A 16098-nucleotide genomic window follows, 5' to 3' on the forward strand; every position below is an offset into this window, starting at 1 on the left:
TTGGGCGGGCGTCGGGGCGTGGAGCCGTGGACGCTGCGTCCCTTCTGCCGTTCTGCTCTCGATGCGTGCGGCTCGGGTGGTGGCGGGCTGGCGGCCCAGGTCTGTGCCGGCCGAGAAGTGGCCTGCACAGTTTTGGGCTTCGGCAAGCAACAGCTGGAGTCTGTATGGTGGCTGGAGAGAGAGAGAGAGGAGGTGATCGATCCCCGCCCGTATAGCGCGTGCGCAAAATGGGGATCGGTGGGCCAATTCCACGTCTGGCTCATTGCCCCGTTGAGTGGAAGGCAAACACAATCCGATCACGAGCTTGTTGGCAGCATGCTTTGGAATTCCAGAATGATAATAGTCTAACTAATTGTGGACTGATAAGGACTAATAGAACCTCAGTGTTCGACCTAGATTTTGTAACTACAAGCTCACTGCCACCAAACTACTCTGGACCTAGATTTAAGCAACAACCGGTAACTTTGAATAATGAATTACTGATGCTACTCCTACCAACTTTGGACTTGGTTTTTCAAGCTTCCACCAACATGTTCTCGGCGAAATTCTCTCACCGCAATGGAGTTTGTTTTTCTACAATTTGGACTCTGGCAACGGGTACCGCAAAATACGTTGACAAATTAGTCACCGAAATTGTTGAACCCATTGCACAGTGAAATTTTACTCGCCCTAAATCTGCTCAAACACGAATCTAAACCCTTGGCCGTTGCATTGGTTCTTGGTATTTTGGTAGTAAATGGTACTTCCATGCACATATGATGTGACCGACAGCACAGCTGCACAATTTGTGCAGTTGCACACTCGTGCCTCCTGCGAACAACACGTACGCACCCCGCACGGGTGCACGTGTCTCCTTGCGAAGCACAGGCTCTGAAGTCTGAACGCCGGTGAGACCATTCGGAGCACGGGGGAGCACGCAAGGACTCGCAGCGAGTGACGGAGCAAAGGTTCTTTCGCAGCGGAGTCCCATCCACGCCCGGATTTCTCAGCACGGTCCCTCGGCATGCGGTTGCGACTCGCGAGATTTCTGTGCGTCCCTGCAGCGCGGACGCCCAACTTCTCCAGGCCCTTGACCGCAAAAGGCTCGTCCTCCCGTCGCCGTGGCCTCAGGGCCAAGCGTCGCCGCGCCGGCGCTCACATAAACCCACGCAGGCGAGACGCCCACCCACCCACCAAGCCCTGCTCCCAGAACCCCTCGGCTCCTCCAGTATGCTCTCCTGTCCTTGCCCTCTCCACACACGGCTCAGCCGCTGACCATTGGGCCCAGCTGGACAGCTCGGTGTATATTGCACTAACCACGGTTACCGCTGTCTTTTCACCGTACATCACCAGCTCTCAGTGAGATCAACCATGGTTAACCCCTCCTCCCAAAAGAGCAGGTGGTGCGGTGAGCCATTTCCTCCTCCATATAGACAAGGCTCACCTGCTCTTTCCGGCTCTGGCCCTGATCTTCTTCCCATTAGTAGTAAGCGCAGCCACCCACCGCTCTGCAAGTCTGCAGTCAGCACGCTGCTGTTTACCACCGCCGACTCGCCGAGCCGTTCAAACATAGAAGGGCAAAGGGAGCGATCACGGGCCAAGAAAGCGAAACCGCGGCCGGCCGGGCTAAACCCTGGGCCACTAGCCATGACGAGGCCGCATTGCGCGGCTACTTCGCTTTCCCCTTCGTCTCGGGTGGGCTCCTCCTCCCTCTCCTGCGTCTCCTCCTCCGCGTCCTCCTCCTCGGGCTCCTGCTACGTGCCGGCGTCGTGGCCGCCGAAGTGCGGCAGCAAGAAGAAGAGGAGCAACCGCAGGAGGGCCAAGAACGGCACCGGCGGCAGTGCCGACGCCGTCGTCCCGAGGAGGAACAGCTCCATCTACAGGGGCGTCACCTGGTGCGTGATCGGCCAAAGGCTTAACCTTTCGCTTTAATTCGTCGGTTCCGACGTGGTTCGGTTCTGTGCTTCTGATTTCTGCATTCTGAGTGAGAGGCGCGCCGCCTTGTTGGTCGATGCAGGCACCGGGTCTCGGGGAAGTTCGAGGCGCACCTGTGGGACAGGCATGCCCGGAGTCCGGCCAAGAACAAGAAGGGCAAGCAAGGTGAAGCCTTTATGTGCCCAGCGGATGAACAAATGCGATTCTTTTGTTTCTTCTATGGTTTCTCTCCATTTATTTGATCATTTGAGTTCTCACGCTGTAGCAAAATTCACTGACATTCTTCTCTGTTTCTTCTGAATTTTTTTTTGGGTTTGTGCTCGGCTGCCTCGGCATTCGTGTGATGTGCGGATGTTTCATGTCTGATGATCTGCTGTGCTCGCTTCCAACAGTTTATCTTGGTGAGTTGGAGATCCTCTCAAATCCAGAAAAAGCTCACTGACTTTTCCATGCAATGATTCTCAAATTATTTGCAACTGCATTGTTCTGCGAATGAACTGCATTGTGCTGTTCGGATTGATTTCGATTTTCGAATCTGCAACTGCTTTCTCCCTTCTTTTCAACAAAAAGAGAGATCGAGTGTGGACGGGGAAAAGTGCTTTTGGGTAAAGTTGAAAGGAGTGCATTGTGCTTGTCTCCAAGTATACTCTTCATTCAGAAACAAAACGTTTGCACAAAACGATCAGACACTTGCATACAAATGCAAGAACATAGGAATACATGAGTTAAGATCCTAATCTTGTTTCTTTGCAGGAGCTTTTGACAGTGAGGAGGCAGCAGCCCACACCTACGATCTTGCAGCGCTCAAGTACTGGGGCTCAGACTGCAAACTCAACTTCACAGTAAGTTCAGAGAGTTCAGTATGCGCATGTCCTTGTTTCAGTACTGTGATTTGCTGCTAATTCTATTCATACCGTACTAGTGTGATTGTGTGAAGCTAAGCTCTGTCTTTGGTAAATTAATGCAGCTGGAATCGTACAAGCAGGAGCATGAGAGGATGCAGCGCATGACAAGGGAAGCGTACCTGGCCACTCTGCGGCGCAGGAGCAGCTGCTTCTCGAGAGGCGCCTCCGAGTACAGGGGAGTGGCCAAGTAAGCACGCCACGCGCACCTAGCTTGAACCATCAATGTATCTATCCAATCAAGCGCTTGCTTAGTGGCTCCGCCCAACGCACCACCACCCACTAGATCAGCATTTCTTGAATCCGGAATGCCACAATTTCTGGGATGAGATTTCGTTCAGCTTGTCTGCAATGTGAAACCATGCTGCAAATCTGAATGTTTTTTCCCGGTGATCAGGGGAGTACATACTGATGAGAATTTTGGATTTGCAGGCACCACCACAATGGCAGGTGGGAGGCCAGGATAGGCTATGCTAACGGCAAGAAGTACCTCTACTTGGGGATATTTGGTATCTGTCTCTTTCCTTGGCCTTCAACTGCATCTTGCTACTGATCTCAAGAAACCACATTTTTGTTACAAAATCATTGCATACAAAGTTGCTGCCGTATCATCATGTATTCCGCATTCTTATCCTTTTGGCAATACCTGTGTCCCTATACTAGTAGTAAGCTGTGTGTAACTTGCATTATGCAATTTGATATCTGCATTCTAGTGCCAACTGCCAATGTATGATCTTCTTGACGACTAGCCTTTTCGCTATGTGATGATTAAGCTTCCAATAGGTTTTTTCTGCATGCTGCTGTGAAGGCCCACGGAATGTACACCTGAATTGTTTGGCTGGTCCCCTTGGATCTTCTTTCTTTGCGTGCAGGGACCCAGGAGGAGGCAGCCCGGGCCTACGACCTCGCAGCTCTGGAATTGCGGGGCCACGCCGCGATCACCAACTTCGACATCAGCAGCTACGCGGACTACCTGCAGCCGCCGCCGGTGTCCAAGGCCCAGGCGAGGTCGGCTCTGAAGCCCAAGGCCGAGCCCGTGGACGAGGCGCCGTTGCTGCCCACCAAGACGGCGACGGGGTGGACGACGCCGCTCCTGACCCCGAAGCCTGAGCCCGAAGACGAGGAGGTGGAACCCCTTGTGGCGGCGCTGCCGCCCGGTCCGGTGCTTCGCGACGTGGACCACGCCATCGCCGAGATGCCGCCCGGTCCGGTGCTTCGCGACGCGGACGACGTGGACCACGCCATCGCCGAGATCCTGCCGGCTCTCGGCATGGACCCCGCCGACTTCGAGGCCCGATACCCCGCCCGCGCGCTCGGCTGGCTGCCCGACGACGACCATCACCAGCTGCGCGCCCTGCCGCTGCCGGACGCCGGGCGCTTCGAGGACGACATCGAGACCCTGTTCGACGCGCCCGGCTCGGCTGGCCCTGGCCAGGGCGAGGTCGTCCACGTCCAACTCCCCGCCGCCGTCGAGCCTGACGCTTCCGGAGCCGACGCCGTCTCCTACGCGGCCGCCACGATCAGCTCGCTGGCGTCCGGGCGCTGGTGGTGATCCGCGGCGCGGGCGTCCCGTCCTGTGCGCGCGCGCGCGCTCCGTGCCTCCGCCGACGGCCGTGTAATTACGTGACAACGTGTCGGTTCCTGGGGGTTTGGGTGGCATTTTGGTTTGGTGGCGGGCGATAAGCATGTTTTTTTTTTTTAGCCTGTAGAAATGCTGCGGCGTGGCAGCTCTCGCTCTCGATCCTTTTGGGGTGTGTGCAAGTGGGAGGCCGGGAGGGCTCGAGCTTTTGGGATGATCCACAGTGGAAGCCATGGTAACTTGTAACTTGTCGGCTAACGGCGCACGCACTACGCTGCTACATCCGGCTGCCCAAGTTGGATGCCGTGACAACGGTGCGTGCGGTGTGATTGATGCGATGCACATGCTTTGCTTGTAGTTGCTGCTAGCTAAGCTAGATACCGATCAACCGAAATGACACGTTTCTGCTGCTCCATTTCGTGTGCTTTTGAATGTGTGTTCGTGTCGAGTGACCTCCCTATGTGGCTCTGTAGACTGGCTCTCTCGTTGAGTAGATCAACTCGACCAAAATGCGTAGAACGTCCGGAGTTCTTCCGAGAGAGTTATGAACTAGGAAAACCGGTTCGTCTGCGTAGTTCGAGCAAAAAAAACCGGTCAGACCGGGTTGCTAGGGTGGTTAGACCGGTCAGACCGGGTTGCTAGGGTGATTAGACCGGTTTGGTCCGTGCAGTACGAGTTATGAGTTGTATTTTGATACGGGATTTGTTAGCGTTTCGACTTGTAACGGGGCAAGATCTCCCCACCTTATAAATACAAAGGGACACGGCCGATTGAGGTACCCAATCGATCAACTATTTACCTATTTTACTTTTTTCTCTTTGCCCTAGCTTTTTCAATCCCCATCTACAGTACTTCTTTCGTCTTACCTTTTTACCTTTTCTCTTTGCCCTACCTTTTCCAATCCCCATCTACTGTACTTCTTTCGTCTCTACGACGTCTGAGAATGTTCTAGGTGGCTTGCCTGTTGGAGGTATGCCCTAGAGGCAATCATAGAGATGATGATATTTCATTTGTATCCATGATTTATATTGTGTTCATTGAATATCCATTAAATGCTACTTGAATTGATCTGCAATTATGTGAATTGTATGTGGAACTCTTTACTTGTATGGTTATTCTAAAAATTGTCCCTAGTCGGAGTTCATGTGTGGACACACATGAATATTAGACTAGTACATGTATTAGTTGATGACTATGGTTCACAAGTCATGGACATGGAGATGTCAAACTAATAATGTAGGTGTATGTAGAGACATGTGCTAGGACTGACCCAACGCGAGAAGTAGTTCTCTCTTTACACAACAAGTACGCTTTGTCCTTAGACCTGAGATTGTCGCATGTATTCAAGATGTGGATCGACTTACTTAGGGGCTATCAAACGCTACACCGTAACAGGGTAGTTAAAAAGGTAGCTTTCGGGTTTGTCAGGAAGCATGATGTGAGGCATGGTCAATCAAGATGGGATTTGCCCCTCTCTGATTGAGAGTGATATCTCTGGGCCCCTCGAGTGATCGGATCCGGAAATGCATGGCCATACTACGTACGGTTAAGAGTTAACCTACAAAGGGATTCCGAATCACAGGATCGAGAAAGAGCGGTCGGCTCGAAGCTAGACCAAATATCGTGAGGCAAAGGGAATAGCATGTACATGATATTGTGACGGTTCGTCTGATATGATCTCCATGTACGTATAGGAGTTGGCACGTCTTGCTAGAGGTCGCTACCGACTATTAGGCCGAGTAGGAGTACTCGGGCCATGTCTATACGTATCCGAACACATAGGGTCACACACTTAAGGGGCTGGAAGCCCAATTCGGATATGATCCGAGTTGGATCAGGTTTAGAAGTACTAATGGGATGTCCTCGTCCTGTTGCAATTCGCAGACCTAGCAGTCCGGCTTGTTATGCTTTCTCCCTACACGTGTGGATACCTTGGAGGTGTTGCACCTGCAGCACTTGGACAAGCCGCCGCCGAGCCACGACGAGCCGCGGCACGAGGAGGACCTCGCTGTACGTGGATGGGCTGCTGAGGAGCTGCTCAACGTCGACGTGATCGACTACGCTGATCAACTTCGCTGCCCCAACGAGATTCTACATCTTCTGCACCAGTACGTCGAGTGGTAATCCCGTGATCCATATACGACAGATTTCCTGGTTTACGCGGTAGAAAAATTTTATTTTGCGCTAGCGTAGCCTACCTCGTATCCCAACACTGCCGACCCTACAACAACCCAAGGTGCGCCTGCCCTGACGGGGTCCTCCCGGGCGAGTGTTCGTTGGTTTTCATCGTCGGTGAAACCAGTCTTACCGGCCACCCACACCGGTATGACCGGTCCGCGCAAAGGAGTTGCAAGGAACCCCTTCGTGTACCGCGCGTTCAAGTGCGTTCGTGTGTTGACCCGATTTTAGCGCTAACAATATGATAAGAATGCATGTGTGGATGCTTGAGGCCCCTTGGCCCAGTTTGGATTAATAGAAAGCTAATAAAAAAAAGCTATAGCTACAGATCTAAAATACTCAGTTTTTTATAACTCGGCTTTGGTATTTCTAGATTCACAATTTATTTACCGTGTATCTAGATATAAATGTATATTCTAGATAAATGTATATTTAAATAAATAGCAAAAGATATGGATTTAGAAATGTTAAAACAACATCCAACATGGGACGGAAGGAGTAATGGTCAACTGCACAACCTCCCAACTTATATAAAGAAGCTATAAACCTGCTCCTCAGCTATTTCAGCTAATATATAATTGAGGATAGAAATAAGACTTCTTGTTTAATATTTCCTCCGTTTCAAAATACTATTCATTTTAGCTTGTCTTGATACCTAACTTTTGCTATATATTTAGATATGAGTACTAGATGTATCAAAATCTATAAAGTTAATATGAATAATAATTTAGGATGGAGGAAGTAAATATTATTATTACAGTCAAGAATACTTACCTAGTTACCTGCAAATAGCTAGTGAAGAGATGCGGGTACCAAGCAAGCATGATTGCACGAACCAAGGTAGAATAAAGTGTGCACACAAGAATCTCTCGTAGTATACTCTAGCCTTGACGTGCGCGTGTGGAGGTCCACGATCGACCCATGTCCCATGCCCATGCGTGTGCATGGAGGGACGGAGTATGCGAATCAAGCCATACCCGTTTACTACACTAGCAAACAGCTGGCCATAGTGTTTCGGAGTATGGCCATCTGTTTTTTTTTCGAATAAAAAGAGAACAAGTCATCGGAAAGAAGAACAAAAGGACCAAAAGAGCCTGAGGCAACTGAATTTTGATAAGCAGCCGAAGAACAAGATGCGGCACTGACTCTATCTAGGCGGGCCGCCTGAAAACGTATTTCCATATCCAACTAGCCCAAATCAAACCAAACTTGTCCACTTTCCCGGCCCGCGGAATAAAGCGCGGTTAAGATCGAATCCACCCACCGCGCCACTCGCCACTAGCCCATTTTTGTATAGTCTCCAGTTGGGCCCATGCCTGGAAGCCCGCCCCCACACGGCAGCCTCAGCCTAGCAAGCGTCGGGATCACGAGTGGCTCCATCTCGCGGCATACGCGGGTCGACTCGGCCGGGCCCCGCGCGAGCGCTCTTCCTCTCTATTTTATCGCAGCCCGCCTCGGGCCAGCCGCTCGGACCGGACCGCACCGCACCGCAGCCACAGAGCCTCGCGTCGCATCCGCTCGCTCGCGTCGTCGCTCCCGACCGGTGCTCCCGCCTCCGCCGATCCGCGCGCACGCAGATCGCCGAAGCCCGGCGGCGCAGGGGTGAGGGAGGGAGGGAGCTCGCGCGGCGGTGGAGGAAGGCGTTCGCCACCGTCTCGGTGAGTGGCCCCCGCGCCTCCTTCGTGCTGTCGTGAATTCCGCCCCGCGCTTCGCGGATCTGATCCGCTCGATCGCCTGGCCGGCGATCGGGTGCTGTTTCTCTCCGCTACACGGCATGATTTAGCTTCGACTGCACGCTAGCGTTGGCGAATATGCCCGTTCGCGTGTCTCTGCTTTCTCATGCGAATCCGATTCGATCCCGCGCTTTGCTTTGGATCTCGTCACCTGGGATCCATTCCTGGGGGATTTCCGTGGGATGTGATCGGTTGCTCGGGCACGCATGTACGTTAGGAGCCGGGTGACGCGCGTTGGAATCGAAGCGAACTCTGTGCGGATCTGTGCGCGGTTGGCTGAAACCTCTCTGGTTTTGTGTTGTGGCAGAGGAAGAGATGGGGCTCTCGTTCGGGAAGCTGTTCAGCCGCCTCTTCGCCAAGAAGGAGATGAGGATCCTCATGGTCGGGCTTGATGCCGCCGGTAAGACCACCATCCTCTACAAGCTCAAGCTCGGCGAGATCGTCACCACCATCCCCACCATCGGTGAGCCCTTCCTCCACTATATGCCTCTCCTTTGCATGCTAATCTATACCGTTGGAAGATGCTGTAGACTGTACGGAACATTTATTTTCTGATGAAATGCGAAGCGAAACATATTGACAATTTGCATTTGGGCGTTACATTTTCTGACAGTTCGAGAAAATTACCCAGTTTACTGTAATCTGATTAAAATGGTTCAAGGCATGAAAAAGTGAGCAAATTCCATCCTGATTCCTGAACATTGGTCTTTTGCATTCAGTCATTTTCGTGTAAAAAGGTTTTGTTGGAAGAGTAACTTCGCAAAGAGTGAGGCCTTCTGGATGACATGTCATCTTTTTAGGAGCATTCGATTGGTAATATTTGTTAAGACACACAGAACATGTACCAGTATATCAGAAACTGGTAAAATATGAGACATATTTGCTATCCACTCCCGGTTGGCTTGACTGTATTGAACTGGTTGATAGCATTGGTTTATCTTTGAATTTTGCAGGATTCAACGTTGAAACTGTTGAGTACAAGAACATTAGCTTCACTGTTTGGGATGTCGGTGGCCAGGACAAGGTAACTAAATGCGCTTATAATTGAGCTATATCTCGGATGGACTATTGTAGTATCAACTCTTAGTGAATATTTTCTGCTGACAAGATCTGTAGCATTATTTCAAATAGACTTTTAGTGGAGCAGCTGTTTATTGATTCTTTGTCAAAACAGATCAGGCCCCTGTGGAGGCACTACTTCCAGAACACGCAGGGTCTCATTTTTGTTGTGGACAGCAATGATAGGGAGCGTGTTGTTGAGGCTAGGGATGAGCTCCACAGGATGCTGAATGAGGTAACATGCTAGTGTTATTGTGGTAAAAAAGTTTCACTATGCAAATATCTAGTCTATAAAAGAAGTTTTGGTTTCAACAATATTGCAATAATGAATTTGTCTTAGAGCCCTCCGAGCAGCTTATGACGCATGCATAATTGCATATGGATGCTAAAACATTAAAAACCACTCTTTTGCTGCTGGCAGCATCCCTGTATTTTTTTCCCCTTAAAAGTGCTTATTCGGTAGAACAGAACTTGTTTGCTCCTCTATCGATTCTAATTGACCTAATTCCTAATGATTTGGATATCTTTCTATGTTGTAGGATGAGCTGCGTGATGCTGTGCTGCTTGTATTTGCAAACAAACAAGATCTTCCTAATGCCATGAATGCTGCTGAAATTACTGACAAGCTTGGCCTGCATTCCCTGCGTCAGCGGCACTGGTAAGAAATTTCATTTTCATTACCCTTCACATAGCATGGTTAAAGTTTTCCTGGCATTCTGAGATTTGTTAGGAGTGTACATTGGACAAATTTGCAAGTATCTATAGCGTATGTTTGAGGCTTTCTTGTTTCCATTATCATTTCTATTGGATGTGAAGATATATGAATATTATCCAATCTTTTCATTGGGACATGGGACCGCCAATGTTGCATTAATTCGCACCACTTGAGAAAATGTTCGCCTACACGGCCGTTTAGCCGGTTTAAACGCCGTTTACACGCTACACAGTACGTAGGCCGTGTCCATTTGATCACCCATTTAGCCTGTTTAATGGCCGTTTAACCCGTTTAATTGGCCGTCTAGTCCGAATAAAGAGCTAAACGGTAGGTGACCAACTGTTTAGCATTTAACATTTAGGGTAACAATGCTTGAGATACTGTGATTGAGCAGAATCTTTATCTCCATTCTGCAGTGCTGTATTATGGATCTTGTCTCAAATGATTCCCAATGTCACTGTTGCCTTTTGGAATCTAACAGATATATGCATGCTAGTATTAAGACAAATTATTCCCTGGGATGCAGGTACATCCAGAGCACTTGTGCTACATCTGGTGAAGGGTTGTACGAGGGGCTTGATTGGCTTTCCAACAACATCGCCAACAAGGTAAGATAACTGTATAGACTTGTTTGTGCTTTACCTGAATACTTCGGTGAACGAACTGCTGTACTTGTTCTTATTATATGGTCAATGCTGAAAAATTGAAATAGGGCATGCACAGTAGCTCCATTATTGCTGCCTCGGTATAGTTAGGATTTCAGTGCTTCGGTAGGCATAGAACAAAGTTGAACAGTCTTGGACAGGCATATTTCCTCTGTTCTGCTCTACCACGCTAGTTTTTAGGGACTGTACCATACTTGACAATTCTGCATAGCATTAAACTCCTTGTACATGACCAGCTATGGTGACTGAACTTCCAAAGAAATTGTTGCTGGCAACTGACTGTGTTTCTATTCCATCTGTTTGCACAGGCTTGAAGCTTTTTGGCAGGGCTCCCAGGAAGAGGAATATGCCTGAACAACTTATTGCTGCCTTTTTACATGTTATAAAGATAATACAATCTACGAATAGATAGTGTGGGTGTTTGTGAAGAAAAAGAAACTCGCTCTCTTTTGAGGGGCTAGTACCAGATTCGGTTGTGTTTTTGTTTTTGGCTTGGTATTATCGCCTGTTCGGTTCCACAAAACTGACTGAAACAATCATGTGTACCTATACGTTCAGAGATGTGGTAATTTAAATTGATATGCTTTGCCATAGATCTTTGCTAATCCAGTGCTATGACAGATGTAAGTTTTTTTGTTAGATTAAATTCGTGATGCTTTACCGCACATTAACTTATGCCAACTCACTGCCGCATCTTGTATGTATCGCAAACTTCTTTTTGAGATGGCGATCGACATGCTATGCCTTGCATAGTTACACTGTTCTGCCTATTCAGCGCTATGCCTACTACGAATTGGTGAACGTTTCTGAGATCAGAAGGCAGACACCACGTAGATGATGGGATCATGTATACAACTCCCAAAGAGCAACTACACCTCACTCAAATGCTCATTCATTCAACAGAATACATAAATTTGCTACATCACGTCTTTAGTTGTGTTACATGATGCGTCTTTATGTGTGGTACACTTGATACACAGTGGCTGGATATTCAGACAAAACTTGGATCAAATTTTTTCAAAGGATATTATGATCGCATCAATATGCTCCAGCCGATCTAAACAGTGTCACTGAGACGCCATAGCAACGGAGATCCAGGCGTGGTACAGTCCATGAGGTTTTTGCCTGGAAAGCTCACAATTAGTACAGGATATAAACTCTCAAAAGGAACCTGCGGGTAGGCAGGGTACGATCTACTTACGTATAAATATTTTGGGCATCAATTTCATTAAACAAATTGATAAAGAAGCGGAATCCATCTGGACTGACATCCCTGCACAACAAACCTGAGAGAAACAGGGGTAGTTAAGTTTCATTTCCAAATCAAACACATAGCTTGCAAAATACTTCAAAGGTAAAGCCATAGCATACCTTTATTTTCTGCATTTAGAAGATGCTCCTTTGCTAAAGCTGGTGCAATTCCCAGAGTGAATGCAGCATCACTTGGGCTAATCCCTTTCTGAAGAGCATCTGGCTTTTGTGCCAGTGATGAGATTCTTGCAAATACCTATGTTTATTATCGAGGAAATATATCAGCGCATACTAGTGCCTAGTGCTAAATACAATGCTCTAGTGGCAAAAGGTACATTGTAGACAAGTACATAAAATAGTGGTGGCAGTATAATCCACTAACAGAGTCAATACCAATTGGCTGCAATATGTGGTTTAGTGGCCATTCAGTATGCATTAAGATAGCATCAAGATTTGTTGCAAAGGCTTACCTCTTCATCACTATGTGTCTTGGTCTGGATCACCTTCACCCCACTATCAAATTTCCTGAGCATGACTGGGCTGCTCATTACAAATCAACATCTATAAGCAAAACATCAAAACCATGATCAATGGCTGGTGATGAGCCAGCTGGAAAGGCACTAAACTACTCTTTGCTATTCCCATCATCCTATAGATAGTGTTCAGAAAAGTAGAGATTTTGGTAGTTTAGTAATCGTCAAAAGCATGATATACATACACATCAACTTTCTCCCAGAGCGAACATGCTTGCAAAAGATCCTCTGGTGAGATTAACTCTAGAAAAAAAAAGCAAACTAATTTCAGAACGTGGATAACAAGGGAATTCTATGCAGATATTATTAATAGAAAAAACACAGACCTGTTCCCCTAGCACGGTTGAAGAGACAATATACATCGACTAGTGCCATCATACCACCTGCTTTCTCCAGCGGTATTCTTACGAAGTCTGCTAGCTGGCAATGAACGAACAAAATAATCATAACAAATAACAAATCTAGCTCTTAGTAAAATGCAGCTTAAGGAGAAGATGAGAATATGGAGCTGTGTCTCTCAGATAAGCAGGAAACTCTGAAGGCATGGACAAAGTTTTTATCCCTGCCTTCCTGCCAATTAAATATAAGACTCTGAATCATGTAGTTTGTTGATGCTTGATGTGTTAATAAATGATAATATTCTAGAGATTCTCCTGTAATATACCCCTTACCCTATCTATGTGCACATATTCACAGCTAAAGATAAGGTTGCTCCTGACTAAGTTCTAGTAATAGTTAAATATTAAATGGTCGAGGAGTCTAGCTGACATTTGTAAATGACCCATTATTACTACTCAATAGAAGTTCAGGTTCCCAGCAGATGGAGAAAAATATAGTTGTCAAACACAAGCGATTTATTCTATAATATACTGCTGCGCATAAGTCGAAGTCCTAAACTGAATATTTGGTCTAATCTACATTAACTTTTTACAGAATTCGTGCACTACCAAAGCCAATTTGCAGTCCAAATAAAGCTATACGATCAGTAATATCTTAATTCTTCCACTACATGAAGAAAATTTGAAACCCATACACAAGCAAGTGCTTACCTGTAGTGACAACTGCTGATGATACAAAGCACCAGCAGTTTCTTTCGTCACAGGAGACACAATGCCAACACTCAATAGCAAATCCTGCATGTCTTGCTTAGAACCCATATCTTCATCATTGGAATTTGGTTCAGTAGATGCGTTTGTTAATAGCTTCAGCCTCATTTTCTCTGCTAGCTGCATCATTTCCTTAGCTTTGCTCTGGAGCAGGAAAAAAACAATACTCAAGTTCAGATTATTAGACCATGGTGATCAATCTGGGATAATAGCTATGCAATTCAGACCATGAGGGCGTTGAGATCCTGGAACGCATCCTGCAAGTTCTGCCCGGCGCTCTCCCACGACTCCTGCTCCATCCGCAGTATCCCCGAGACCCCAACAACGGGCATCCGGATCGCGACATCCTCCGCCAGCGCGGCCCCCTCCGCCACCGGGGCGCCGCTCGCCGGAGCAGCCGCGGGGGTCGTCTCCCAGGCCCTCGCACGGATCGCCTCGAGCAGCCTCCCGAAGAAGACATCCACGTCGGCCTTGCAGGTCACGACGATGGCGACGACCTCCGATCCCGCGGGCGGCCTGGAGATCTGGAGGCGGATGCGGTGGTGCTGCGACGAGGATGACGAGGAGGAGAAGATGGAGCGGAGGGGGTTGTGGCTGTGCCTGCGGTGCGGGGGGTAGGCGTGGACGACGGTGGCGAGGGGGAGGCCACGCGCGGAGCGGGAGGCCTCGTGGAGGAAGATGAGGCGGTGGGAGGTGAGCGCGAGGAGGCAGCCGCGGAGGGGTGCGAGGCGCGGGTTCTCCTCGGGCACGAGGTCGACGAGCGGGAGCAGGTTCCGCTCCACCTCGCCGGCGGACAGCACCGGGCGGCCGGACGCCGTCACGGATGCTGACGGCAGCCAGTCGGCTGCGGCGGCGGACATGGCGCGGTGGTCTGGTGCGGTGCCGCAGTGGGTTTGGGTGCTTCCTGTGCTGAACTGAATTAAGTCCCTACTTTGTTTGGGCCGGGCCAATGATCAGAACGCAGCATGATACAGCAACTCAAAGGGGCTGTTTGATATTCACATCGGATGTTCGGATGCAAATTAGGAAGACTAAACATGAGCTAATTAAAAAACTAATTGCAGAACTCTTGTGCTAATTCGCAAGACGAATCTATTAAGTCTAATTAATCCATCATTAGCAAATGGTTATTGTAGCACCACATTGTCAAATCATGGACTAATTAGGCTTAATAGATTCATCTCACGAATTAGACTCCATCTGTGCAATTAGTTTTGTAATTAGCCTATATTTAATACTTCTAATTAGTATCTCAACATCCGATGTGACAAGTGCTAAATTTTAGCGGGGTGTATCCAAACATCCTCTAAGTTTTCCCGTCACGATTCCTTGTCTGTCAGTGAAACTTTTTTTTTTCAAGGTTATGTCAGTGAAACTTTTGAGGAAGACATTCAAGTTTAAACTTGGTTCTTCTACCTGAAACGACCCAAATTCTCCATTCCGAGAATTCAAGCCTCCCACCGTGATGGTCCTAGAAAAGCTATTATGTGCGAATCTCTATCTTAGATAGTACAAATTCAGACAAACACAGAAATATAGAATAGCAACAGAATATAAATATCATAAATATCGAGTACATCACTTCGGCACATACCGGTAAAAGTCCATCGGGACTGAATCAAGAAAGATAAAACATCTACGTAGCGGAAACATAAGCTATGGCGAACACCATCTCCAGAGGTGACTTGAGCGAGGGACCATCCCTAGTCTTCCCATCCGTCGTTATTGAAGTCATAGTCGGGCTTCGACCTTGAAAAGCAGCAAGGAAACGGGGGAATAATTCTATATGCATGGGTAATCCTATTTATGGTTGCGGAGGTATATGCATCAGCAGCAGCAGCAACAACAATCAAGGAAGCAGCAAAGCAATACCATCTCCGAGGTTAATACCTCACATCAAGGAAGTCGGCATAAATCACCAGATCCTTCACCCAAGGATTTGGTACCCAAACAGACTAGGCGATGTGAGAATTCCCTCCCCTCAGATCTCAACGCTAAACGCCGGCCTATCAAAAAGGGAAGGTAGAAGAGTAAACAAAGTCTAGTTAGAAGTAGCCGTAGTCAACAATATTGTCCATAACTAGTGGACACGGATTATAGCTATAGGTTTAAACACTTTGCAAAGGTTGTACAACCATTCCAGCAAGGATGGAGCCTGAACGGTAGCGATCCGTCCAAACCCTACCTAACAGCCAGAGCCCTAGTAAGTGGATAGCACTCTCCTGTTTTTTCGAGTCTGGAACCGTCCTCAACTGCAGGGCATGCTGTCACCAGTTGAGGACCTCGAAGCTGTGAAACCTACTCACGCTGGGGTGCAGTCTGGTCAGAGCAGTTCAACGCCTCGAACTGCTTACACTGATCCTCCAATCCGCCTACAGGCTAAGCACTATCCACCACTAGTCTCGGACCGAACCCCACCCATAACAAGGTGAACGGTATGTACGAAAATAGATGCTGTGACTC

At 48.3% G+C, this 16098-nt stretch overlaps 3 protein-coding genes across 4 annotated transcripts; 2 read left to right on the forward strand and 1 right to left on the reverse strand.

Annotated features, from left to right (window-relative positions):
- Positions 1-1514: 1514 nt before the first annotated feature.
- LOC101781374 (AP2-like ethylene-responsive transcription factor At1g16060) lies at positions 1515-5089 on the forward strand. Its single transcript, XM_004970269.3, has 7 exons — positions 1515-1874; positions 1997-2079; positions 2307-2315; positions 2668-2756; positions 2882-3006; positions 3249-3325; positions 3689-5089. Exons 1-7 carry the CDS (start codon positions 1627-1629, stop codon positions 4366-4368), a joined length of 1311 nt encoding a protein of 436 aa, XP_004970326.2. The 5' UTR covers positions 1515-1626; the 3' UTR covers positions 4369-5089.
- Positions 5090-8028: 2939 nt separating this feature from the next.
- Positions 8029-11350, forward strand: LOC101781776 (ADP-ribosylation factor 1). Of its 2 annotated transcripts, XM_004970271.4 has the most exons (7): positions 8029-8231; positions 8614-8769; positions 9260-9330; positions 9481-9600; positions 9905-10023; positions 10607-10688; positions 11054-11350. In XM_004970271.4, the coding sequence occupies exons 2-7, from the start codon at positions 8622-8624 to the stop codon at positions 11057-11059; spliced, it is 546 nt and encodes a 181-aa protein (XP_004970328.1). In that variant the 5' UTR covers positions 8029-8231; positions 8614-8621; the 3' UTR covers positions 11060-11350. The 2 variants fall into 2 exon arrangements, with proteins under 2 accessions (XP_004970328.1, XP_022682548.1); XM_022826813.1 differs by lacking the exon at positions 11054-11350 and having other exon boundaries at positions 10607-10697.
- Positions 11351-11595: 245 nt separating this feature from the next.
- Positions 11596-14571, reverse strand: LOC101782447 (vacuolar protein sorting-associated protein 36). The gene is made up of 8 exons (XM_004970272.3): positions 13863-14571; positions 13579-13779; positions 12856-12949; positions 12715-12772; positions 12467-12536; positions 12117-12252; positions 11947-12031; positions 11596-11870 (listed from the first exon to the last, which is right to left on the reverse strand). The coding sequence occupies exons 1-8, from the start codon at positions 14493-14495 to the stop codon at positions 11813-11815; spliced, it is 1335 nt and encodes a 444-aa protein (XP_004970329.1). The 5' UTR covers positions 14496-14571; the 3' UTR covers positions 11596-11812.
- Between the last annotated feature and the right edge of the window lie 1527 nt (positions 14572-16098).

This window comes from Setaria italica, chromosome V, assembly GCF_000263155.2.
Source record: "Setaria italica strain Yugu1 chromosome V, Setaria_italica_v2.0, whole genome shotgun sequence".
NCBI lineage: Eukaryota > Viridiplantae > Streptophyta > Magnoliopsida > Poales > Poaceae > Setaria > Setaria italica.

Bases quoted from the DNA above. Each gene is read 5' to 3' on its own strand.
- LOC101781374 (XM_004970269.3), top strand. From the start codon at position 1,627: ATGACGAGGCCGCATTGCGCGGCTACTTCGCTTTCCCCTTCGTCTCGG. The intron at 2,757-2,881 runs GTAAGTTCAGAG...AAATTAATGCAG, and splicing joins ACTGCAAACTCAACTTCACA to CTGGAATCGTACAAGCAGGA. The intron at 3,326-3,688 runs GTATCTGTCTCT...CTTTGCGTGCAG, and splicing joins CCTCTACTTGGGGATATTTG to GGACCCAGGAGGAGGCAGCC.
- LOC101781776 (XM_022826813.1), top strand. From the start codon at position 8,622: ATGGGGCTCTCGTTCGGGAAGCTGTTCAGCCGCCTCTTCGCCAAGAAG. The intron at 8,770-9,259 runs GTGAGCCCTTCC...TGAATTTTGCAG, and splicing joins CACCACCATCCCCACCATCG to GATTCAACGTTGAAACTGTT. The intron at 9,331-9,480 runs GTAACTAAATGC...TTGTCAAAACAG, and splicing joins ATGTCGGTGGCCAGGACAAG to ATCAGGCCCCTGTGGAGGCA.
- LOC101782447 (XM_004970272.3), bottom strand. From the start codon at position 14,495: ATGTCCGCCGCCGCAGCCGACTGGCTGCCGTCAGCATCCGTGACGGCG. The intron at 12,773-12,855 runs GTCTGTGTTTTT...TTTTTTTTCTAG, and splicing joins CAACCGTGCTAGGGGAACAG to AGTTAATCTCACCAGAGGAT. The intron at 12,253-12,466 runs GTAAGCCTTTGC...TAATAAACATAG, and splicing joins AGACACATAGTGATGAAGAG to GTATTTGCAAGAATCTCATC.